Consider the following 10,861-nt stretch of genomic DNA (forward strand, 5'->3'; position numbering starts at 1 on the left):
GTGCTCCCCAGGGATCACTCATGCTACATCTTATTCAGTACTTATTCAGTACAAGCACATGCCCGTTGTGAGTGGATTTTGACAGAGTCTTAAAACTGTGATATTCTGTTAATAACAGGATTATAGTGTATATAATAAAACACAGCAAAGGTAATATATGGACAGTTGCTCATTTGCTAACTGTTAGACTTAACAATGGCACTTAACATAGCATTTTTATGGGAGCAGACGCTAGCCCAAGAAAATCAAGGTTTCTCATTTGCTGAGGAGAAGCAGCTACAAGGAAACATGATTTACCACTCTGCAAAGAATCTGGATGCAAGAGAATTATCATAATTGTCAAAGCATAAAGGTTAAGGTATGTTTGGCTCAAAGGCCCTGAGTTTGAGCCCCCTGATATGCTCCAATCTTATGCCCTTGGCGGACATTAAATGAAGGTCCTGCGTTTGAGGACAGCCACCTCCTAGTACATAAAAGAACCCACCACACTTATTGAGAAGAGTAGGGGTCCTTTCGGTATGAGCGGATTAATTAGATCTGTCCTGGTATGCAGCTTGTATTCTTTAGTACAAGGTATTTTACACCTAAAAGCTGTTTACCAGGTAAGGCCACAGCAAGTAAATTTTATGGATGACATCCTCTGCAGATTGCAAAAATAGTGCGATAGGGCAAAAAAAAACAAGATGGGTGAAAAAAACAAGATGGCTACATCTTAAAAAATAGGCACCATAAAGTTGTGATGACTGTTGTAAAAAGAACGAAAGGGACAAAACATGGTATCGGAGACAACAAGGCATTCATTCCTGTTTTTAAGACATGTACTGGTGTGGTAAAAGTGACACTAATGTGGTAGACTGACATCACTAACAAAGTTGGTAACCACACTCATGGCTACCATATTGGCATCACTTTTACAACTATCCAATAAGTTTCATTTCTACAACTACAGTCTCGGGTACCTCGCAAGTGTCACTTCTACAAGTACAACTATTAGGCTACAACACAACATATTTGCTTATTTTGGAACTTTATCATCATGTTGACCATACCTGCAGAAGAAAAAAAATTCTTGTTTTTTTTCTGAAATCAGGCGAAAATTAATGCGCGCGCTGATGTCATCCATAAAATTTACTTGCTGTGGCCTAACCAGGTATGCAATACAAAGTTTATAAAAACAAGAGAGAAGTAAAACTGTCACTCACTCAGGTTGGCATATTTTGTGTAGTCTCTCATGACCCCTAGCAGGAGAGTGTGGAACAGCATGCCGCACCACGGGAACCAGCCGACTGCTGGCTGACATGTCACCACAGCATTCCTGTGCTGGACAGGGAAGTTGGTCAGGACTTTGTCCGGATGTACGCTGCACCCATAATCAGGGATACCTGACATAGATACAAGGAAAAAGTATAATGTAAAAGCGAACTGTGAGATTTTGAAGAAAGTCGTTCGTTTAAAGTGCCTTGGAAATTAGTCTCTACTATAATTGTTACTGTTATTGGGTGGGCCGACTACTCTCTCTTGGCAGCCAGGGGCGGAATTGCGAGGAACTTACAATAGGCGGGGCTAAATTGCAAGGGTCTGGAGCGAGCTGCCATTTGGCGCCACTCAGGTGACCTCAATACAACTGTCACAAGTGCCTGGAGCAAGCTGCCGTTTGGCACCACTCAGGTGACCTCAATACGACAGTAATTGCCCCAGGTGTGGCCAGGGACTGTAGGTACTTAACCACTCACACCGCACCATCGCACATGTGGTGATTTTTTTAACAGGCTCGAGGTGTGGCTTTCCCTATACATGAGGACCTCCATTTAACGTCCTATCCGAGGGATGGCCCTAGCCAAAGCTAGGTACTAATTTTCACCTGAGTAAAGTGAGGAAAGCCGTGTAAAGTGCCTTTTCCAAGGGCACAAGATCAGTAACACGGCAGGATTAAAACTTGAGACCTCTCAGTCCTGAGCCAAAAAAGCTGCCGCTGCGCCACACGATCTCTACTATTGAAAAGACCACTTACCATCCAACATGGTACAGAGGAAGGCTGTAGCCTGGTCCAGATGTGGGGTCACCAGCAGAAAGTCATCCACCAGACGCAGCAGCAACTAACATGGGAGAAAGGATTTTTGAAAAGTTACCAAAAGAAAACTAGATAAATTTGAATCTATCTTGCTCAAAATGTGATCAGGTGGAAAAGGGTGTAGATACTTAAAAGAGTTTTCTCATTTTTCATTTCAATCCATATTTCAGGGCATATTTCATTTGGGGTGCATATTTCGATACTTAGAGCAGTGTTCTAGCCAGCTTGAATCTTTTTTCCGTCCCCTAAACTTTGAAATCCTGTCAAGTGTCGAAGGTACAATGATCCTAGGCAGTCTGGGGCATGAACCTCCCCGGCCTAGAAAATTTTGAAATCTAGACCCTCTGAAATGCTATTTCCTGCATTTTGAGGGGCAAATTTTACTTGTAGACTCTGCTTGGTTTAATGGCATCTGTTTTCATATCTTTACATGCCGATTTTTGTCCATCAAAGAGGATGGAATGGGCAATATTTTTTTCCGTCCTCAACAGCAAAATTATGTCAAATACCGGAATTACGGATGCTGGCTAGAACCCTGACTTAGAGTATAATATGGTTACTATGTCCTGAGCTCACCCCATCTGTGTCCATGCCACAGAGATGTCTCCTCTCCATGTCAGCGTAGAAGAAGCTACAGAGCAGGGTGGACAGGCAGGATCCCTGACTGATCCCGCTGATCTGACGGTAGTAGCTCCCCCCGATCTGGATCACGTTGTTCTGTACATGATGCTGTAACTGCCTCAACATCACGGTGGGAGATGCATGGTGCTGAATCACCTAGTGTAGTACAAAGGAGCCAAAAGTATGGTTACATCCACAGCAAAGAAGAAAATAGCTGTAACAATGAAACATTTACATCTGATAGACCTCATACTTCTCCTCTGTAAATAACTTCATCAGGTTGGCAATTATTCATACAGTAAGGTTCTTTAGGCACAACCAAGGAGTACTTACTTCCAATGGGAGGGGGCTAGAGTCATCGACAGAGAGGAAAACAGAAAAACACTCTGGATAAAGGAGACAGTTTGGATCAGAAAATCAGCTCCAGTCATGAACAGAGACGAGGGGAGATACAAGCCACGTTTGGGACGGCATTCTTGCTGCTGCAGCGCCACCTACATCAGCTATAAGCAGCAGCAAGAAGTAGTTTCCAGTCATTCTACCCTGATGATGGTGTCTGATAGACACCAAAATGTTGGAAGTAAGTACTCCTTGGTTGTGTCTAAAGAACCTTACTATATCATACTTCTTCTTCATACAACATTTAAAAGTTGACAACATGTAACAATGGAGGAGCGCTATAACAGAAAGAAACAGCATGCACCTGATCAACAGCAATGGCGTCATACATCTTCCCTGATTGGTTCTGCAGTAACACGAAGGCCTTGAAGCAGGGGATGAAGTCATCCAACACAGCAATGTGTTTCTCAAAGGTGCACTGAACATTCTTTCTTGTGGCTACCACTTTTGCATACCTCCTGTGGTGACATGATAATGACCAATAGGTTAAACAGTTACTCAAGTACCGAAAATAATTTCCTCAGGTTGGTAGAATATAGGACATAGGAGAATTCTTTCCCACAACCAGTAGATTCTTACATTGCTTACATTTCGATGTCTCTCAGACACCTTCCCTAGAGCTTCTGACTGGAGTTCTGCTTCTCACCGCTTGTTTTTTTATGCAAAAGCACCACCTACATTGGCTAGTTATAGCGGTGAGAAGCAGAACTCCAGTCAGAAGCTCTGAGGAAGGTGTCTGAGAGACATCAAAACATATGCCAAGTAAGTACCTAGTACTGGTTGTGGAAAATAATTCTGTATCAAGCAGTTCCGTCATGTACAAAAGACCAAATGTGTCAATACTGTAATAATATTTCAATCTTAGCCAAATGGAAAGATTGCAATCCACAACTATGCAAAACAAGACTTTTTCTGACAAGTAGCATAGAGTGTGTCGAGCAGGGCCATCTTCAAGATCCATCCCTCCATCCTGGGATGGAAATTTGCTGGTTACAAAAATTTCACCCTGTCCATACATAAAATCTGAACATGATAACTGATGAAATCATATTTTTATAAGCTTTAATACAACAAACTAACACTCACACCCACCACCCTATTAATCATCTGCTGTTCTCTGTCAGGCCAGGGTTAACAACCAAAATAAACAACTTGGGCTACCAAACAATGACCAGAGCAACAAAAATTCAAAGATGGAGATGGCCCTGGCTTGGTTGAGGCCTCACCAATTTAATTTGTTGCTTCTCGGATATTTTCAGAAAGATATTGGGTCGATCATTTGCAAAAAGTCTGGGCTGAACATATGAGTCAACACAAAAAAACAAGGTTAGTAGTCAAGTTTTCAGCTTTTCATGGCATGATTTATCCAATGAATCTCTGCCTTTGATTTGATACCACTGTTCTGAATAAAGGGAATTGCTTTTATACTGAAAGAAATGCAACAAGCTTATTGGTTGTTTTCTATCAAGTGACTACAAAGAAGCTCTCTGATAGGTTTATCAGCAGTATGTGCCCCTGGAATGGTTTTTTTACAGGTCTGCAATTATAGCAAAACCTAGAAGCAACAAATTAAATTGGTGTAGCCTAAAAAGAAAACACGAGTAGCAGCTGTAGTCAAGTCAAGAGAAGGGTACCTGAGTCACACCCTCTGGAGAGCACACTGGCCATAACCTCTAGAAGTTTGTCCTGAGGGATGCTGTCAAAACAGTGCTGGATATCCACTTTCACAAAGTACAGGGGACTGAAAAAAAAACACAAACAGCAGACCAGCTTACTTTATGTGATTCTTCTTGTCAAAGGCTTTGTGAAGTCGGTGGACATTCACCTTTTCAAAGGGAGGCTGATTTAGAAAATAAATTCAACAGTTACAAGTCATGGCTATCTTCAACACCAGAACTGACAGTATCAAGTTGGACTTGGTCCATAGTTAGTTTGTTATCCCCATGAATAATGGAGATAACAGACAACAAAGATGCACCTTTAAATGAAAGTTCAACTGTGATGGCAACTGACAATATTCAAGTAATGTGAAAGAGGGTTTGGGTCATTTCAACAAGAGAAGGATTTGTTGAAAAGCATTTTACTTTGAGCACAGAAAAAGTGTATAAAATCTTGACAAAGATGCTCAGGTCACATTTCCAAACAGGGGCCCGGGCGGACAGCTTTCAGGAGCAAAAAGAATGATATAAAAGAATGATACAAAAATATATCAAAATAAACAAAATGTCACAAAATGATTCATGGGCATGATTTGTGTATATTTCTATGTATATATTTTGATATTTCCTTTCTTAAAACATCACAGCCGGGCCCTGGTTTGAAAATGTGACCTAAGCCTTACCCAAACAGATATATCTTGTCAAGTTCGGAGGACATGTTTCACATGAAGTTTTCTTAATTTCTTACTCTGTGCACCCAGCAGCTTTGCGCTTGACCACAAAGTCTGTCCACCTCTTGTAGATGTCGTTTGTCCCAAACACGGATGCTCCCAGCATGCCTGGCGCTGCTTCCTTCTCGTATGTCAGCACTTTGAACAGGTTCTGCAGTTTGTAGTTGATGGAGGTTCCTGTGCTGCTCATGTCAGTCTGCAGAGAAAAGGAACATCACTTAGCACAAGACAGACCATCAATGACTCCAGGCCAGGGTTGTAGCCAGCCTGAAATCAATTTCCGTCCCCTCGATTTTGAATCCTAACGAGTGCCCAAGGGGGTCCATAAGTTTTGAAATCTACTCTGAAATGCTATTTCCTACATTTTGAGGTGTAAATTTTGCTGGTAGGCTAAGTTGTTCAACGGCATCTGTCTTGGAGAAACATTAAAATTTTTTTACATATTTACATATCGATTTTTGTCCATCACAGAGGACGGAATGGGCAAACATTTTTTCCGTCCCCCGGGCTAGGAGCTGCAAAATTCCAACAAAGGACGGAAGGACAAGTGCTGGCTACAACCCTGCTCCAGGCACATCCAATAATACTGAAGTCCAAGTGACTGTCTGACTTTCAGCAGACCAAGTTGGCCCGAATTTTGCTATTAATAAAAATTAATGACTTTACACTTTACATCTATGCTCCAATATTTGAGTTGTGCACCTTTTTTTCCTGGGTGAGGCTTCAATATTCCATACTATCACCTACTTTAACATCATCATCATCGTTCGGCTGCAGCGCAGGCGGCTGCAAGCCTTCTCCAGTTCCGCCTATCGGCAGCGAGCTTTAACAATCAGCACCATAGTCAGAAAAGAACACTGTGTGCCATTCAGATAAAATCTACACAATCAGTCATGGTCAGACTGTCAGACAGCTATCCACTCCAACCTAACCAATCAGCACCATGGCCAATCAGATTTGCTTGCTTGTTGGTTGAAGAAATCTAGACAGAAATCTAATTAGACAGCAATCCACCCCATCCTACCTGACCAATCAGCACCATGGACAGAATAGTACACAGCCAATCAGATTTGCTTGTTTGTTGGTTGAAGAAATCTAGACAGAAATCTAATTAGACAGCAATCCACCCCATCCTACCTGACCAATCAGCACCATGGACAGAAAGGTACACAGCCAATCAGACAAAAGCTAAGCAGACAGCTATTCACTCAATACTGTTACATGCCTAACCAATCAGCACCATGGACAGGATAGTACACAGCCAATCAGACAAAAGCTAAACAGACAGCTATCCACTCCATACTATTACCTGTCTAACCAATCAGCACCATGGGCAGGATAGTACACAGCCAATCAGACAAAAGCTAAACAGACAGTTATCTACTCCCTACTATCAATTACCTAACAAATCCGCACCATGGACAGAGAAGTATGTAACCAACCACTGACAGACAAAAGCTAAATACACAGCTATTCACTCCATACTATCACCTTAGTCTAACCAACCAGCATCATGGATAGAACTGTAGACAACCAATCAGACAAAAGCTAAGCAGACAGCTATTAACTCCATACTACCACCTGCCTGACCGACTAGCACCATGGTCAGAATAGTACACAGCCAATCAGACAAAAGCTAAACAGACAGCTATCCACTCAATATTATTACCTACCAAACCAATCAGTTTCATGGACAGAATAGTACTCAGCCAATCAGATAAAAGCTTAAAACACAGCTATCCACTCAATACTATCACCTTCCTAATGAATTAGTACCATGGACAGGATAGTACACAGCCAATCAGACAAAATCTAAACAGACAGCTATCCACTCAATACTATTACCTGCCTAACCAATCAGCACCATGGACAGGATAGTACACAGCCAATCAGACAAAAGCTAGGCAGACAGCTATCCACTCCATACTATTACCTGTCTAACCAATCAGCACCATGGGCAGGATAGTACACAGCCAATCAGACAAAAGCTAAACAGACAGTTATCTACTCCATACTATCAATTACCTAACAAATCAGCACCATGGACAGAGAAGTATGTAACCAACCACTGACAGACAAAAGCTAAATACACAGCTATTCACTCCATACTATCACCTTAGTCTAACCAGCCAGCATCATGGATAGAAAAGTAGACAACCAATCAGACAAAAGCTTAACACTCAGCTATCCACTCAATACTATTACCTGCCTAACCAATCAGCACCATGGACAGGATAGTACACAGCCAATCAGACAATAGCTTATCAGACAGCTATCCACTCTATACTATCAACTACCAGACCAATCTGCACAATGGACAGACTAATACACAGCAAATTAGACACTGCACTGTTGAAAATGGCCATTCACCAAGTACATATGTACCTGTAGGTGTACTTGTCACCTTGTTACTTACCTTCTCTTGTCTGCCCATGTTGACAATGGGCCTGAGTCCTGTTTTCTTGGGAACAAACCTGAGGTTGGCCACACCCAGGCACTGGTGGTCTCTGGTATGGACATCAACATTGTATAAAACATAATTGTAAATCAGACTATATTTTTCAGTGGTTTATGTTACTTTGCAGTTTTCAGTGACCTCTTGGCATGAACTCATCATGCTATGAACATATGTTCTGCTTTGCGATACGTTACTATTGTTCTGTCAACTGTGAACTTAAAACTGTTACAATATATGCCTCATTGCCCCTCATACTGTAAGATTAACTCCAAATATTTACAGCAAGTTTAATGGAGAATTTTGAGGGGCATTCAAACAGTAATGCCACTGGTTTTATTACAGACTCAATGTTTCATTGAATGTGTTTATCTTATTTTTCATCTAGGAGCTTATCTTCTGACAAGCTTACAAGGGTGTGGTCATCTTGAGTCAACTCAGTTGCTCGTAAAAATCTTGTCTTTAACATTTTCCAGAGAGAACTCCTGTAGTACAGAACCTGATTCCTCTGAGTTGTTGTCTCTGTGATGTAGAAGTAAGACTGGAATACAGTGACAAAGAGGTTTGAAATTGGACAGCAAAGATACAAAATTCATCATCATCATCATCCGGGCGGCTTGCTCGGACCAGGTCCACTTTTTCTCTCCAGACTGCTCTGTCCCCCCAAAACGTTCTTTGAGTCCTCGACTTGCAACCCCACATCACGAGCAAGCTGGTCTATGTATGTTAGTCGAGGTCGCCCAGCATGTGCATACCCGTGTGTTGGCTTCCACAGTATGAGTTCACTAGCAAGCTCTGCTTTGTTCCTGTAACAATGGCCTTAAAATCTGGTTCTACGCTCCTTGATGATGGTTGATATGGCGGGAATATTGCCATACATCAAATTATCTGCATGCAAAATAGCTTGCACAAGACAAGAAGTCACATGCCCTACTAGAGGTTTTAAGGACAGTGTGTTGTATTTAGGGCAAGACATAGAGCAGAGCCCATCTCTTTTATTTCCATGACTTTGACCACCCTAACCGAAACCTGGTACATATTTTTATACCTTGGTGGAGTGAGGAAAGTCATGTCAAATGTCTTTCCTACGTAATGTAGAACCTGTAACCTCTTGTTTCTGCATTTGATGGCCTAGTTTATGTAACCACTTAGACATTATATTTAGTTTACTTTGCCACAGATGTTACTCTACAAATACAACAATTGTATACGGATAGATTTTGGTATGTACCCTGAGTACTGTGATGACAAAGTTGTTGAAGAGCCACCAGACAAGCTTGCCCAGAACTGCACTTCTGGTGTGGAATTCTTGCACGGTGTTGGAGTCCAACTTCAGCCAGTCACAGTCAGTCAGCTGAAAATGGAAACTGTTGAAATTATTCATTCATAAGGTTGTGCCTTGACTACAACAAAAAAATAATAAACCAGGCAAGCAAAATAGAAATCAAAGAGAAGGCATTCTGTGATAATTTCATAATTTTTCTGAGCATTTGACCTTGCTACATGGCATAAGTGATGTTTGCATTTTTTCAAGGTAAATTTGAGAATCAAGAAATGAGATAATCATTGATGTGGCCTCAAATTGAAGACTTTGAAATGTTGATTCAATAATATGGATGACAATCAACGTGCACAACAATTTTCTTGACTGCTATAAATTGTACAAAGCAGTTGCAAAATTAGCAAATATGAACTGTAAATCAACCTTCAAGAATATTGGAAAACAGATACTAATGTGAGCATCCTGGAATGCCAAATTTGATTTCAAAGTCAAACGATGTGAATTCCAGGAACAAAATAAATTAATCTATTGTTCAGTCTACCATACTCTTTGTCTTTGTTAAACTTTCCAGCCCACTTAGATTTCATATTAAGTTAATGAAACTTTTTTTATCCGTACACTTGGACCGGTTCCCAGAGAATTTCATCCATATGGTACCAAACAAACATGGCCTGAAGTAAATGATGATATAAAGCTAGTTCAAACTAAAAAAAAATGATCCGGATAAAAGGACCCAATCCAAATAAGTTTCTGCAGGGTGAACTCTCCCAAATCACTTGGATTTCGTCAAAATGAACCCTTCACGAATGCATAAGTGAATAGGATTCACTTTAAGTGGATAGGATGTAGCTTATCACACAAGTAATAAGGTGAGTTTGCTCAATCAAAAGGAAAGGGAATATTCATCATTTGTCAAGTGGACGCCGGAACAGATGAAGCTGCTCGTTTGCATTTGGGGGCGGGAGGAGACGCAGAAAAAGCTTGGGAAAATATCTCCAAAGAAATGGCGGAGCATGGAGTTGAGAAATCCCTCAACCAGCGCAGGGAATAAAGTTTTTTATCTGGATAAGACTGAGGACGCACTAATCCGATTGCCAGAGCAGTGTGAATGCAATTTGGGATCAGATAGAAAATTTTTTATTCGAATCGGTTTTATGAGTGTGAACGGGGTCTTGATAAACATGTTAGAACATGTGTGACAGACCCTCATTCCTGTCATGAGTTGGTGCAGTGTGATCCTCTCGTACCGACCCATCCTCAGGAACAGTAACACATTGGTCAGGAAGCAGACTCTGTTGTGCCTGGAGCCCCACAGGTCTGCTGGAACAACTTTATGCAGTATAGCTCGGAGCAGCAGATAGATCTGTACCAACACAAAATTGGAAAACAACACTTCCGTCTGGAGTTCAGCACCCATTTAAGTTTAGGTCGTGTATATAAGGTACCAGGGCCATATAACACATGTTTATGTTTTTTTTTTAAATACATGTAGTACACATGTATGTATGTACAGAGATACAATGTATTCCCTAAAATGCCATAACTGTTGATGCAACATTGACTGAAGATGCTCCTGGATGAAAGAGATTGGGCAGATATAATTGGATACCAGGCTAATAATATATAGATTGCGGGTATGTGCTG

The 10,861-nt window shown here is 41.2% G+C and overlaps 2 protein-coding genes across 2 annotated transcripts in view; both read right to left on the minus strand.

Moving 5' to 3' along the window:
• Positions 1–8,009, minus strand: part of LOC118432169 (telomerase reverse transcriptase-like) — a 13,392-nt gene extending 5,383 nt beyond the window's left edge. The window contains exons 1-8 of the mRNA XM_035843699.1: positions 7,897–8,009; positions 5,498–5,676; positions 4,729–4,832; positions 4,660–4,666; positions 3,396–3,552; positions 2,648–2,848; positions 2,012–2,096; positions 1,203–1,382 (exon numbers count right to left, since the gene is read on the minus strand). Coding sequence (XP_035699592.1) covers positions 1,203–1,382; positions 2,012–2,096; positions 2,648–2,848; positions 3,396–3,552; positions 4,660–4,666; positions 4,729–4,832; positions 5,498–5,676; positions 7,897–7,914 — 931 coding nt within the window. The 5' untranslated portion in view covers positions 7,915–8,009. The remainder of the gene's footprint in view (positions 1–1,202; positions 1,383–2,011; positions 2,097–2,647; positions 2,849–3,395; positions 3,553–4,659; positions 4,667–4,728; positions 4,833–5,497; positions 5,677–7,896) is intronic.
• A 299-nt stretch (positions 8,010–8,308) lies between these two features.
• LOC118432127 (telomerase reverse transcriptase-like) lies at positions 8,309–10,649 on the minus strand. The gene is made up of 3 exons (XM_035843654.1): positions 10,422–10,649; positions 9,167–9,289; positions 8,309–8,476 (listed from the first exon to the last, which is right to left on the minus strand). Exons 1-3 carry the CDS (start codon positions 10,632–10,634, stop codon positions 8,309–8,311), a joined length of 504 nt encoding a protein of 167 aa, XP_035699547.1. The 5' UTR covers positions 10,635–10,649.
• Positions 10,650–10,861: the final 212 nt, after the last annotated feature.

The sequence above is a fragment of the Branchiostoma floridae genome, chromosome 15 (genome assembly GCF_000003815.2).
Source record: "Branchiostoma floridae strain S238N-H82 chromosome 15, Bfl_VNyyK, whole genome shotgun sequence".
Lineage (NCBI taxonomy): Eukaryota > Metazoa > Chordata > Leptocardii > Amphioxiformes > Branchiostomatidae > Branchiostoma > Branchiostoma floridae.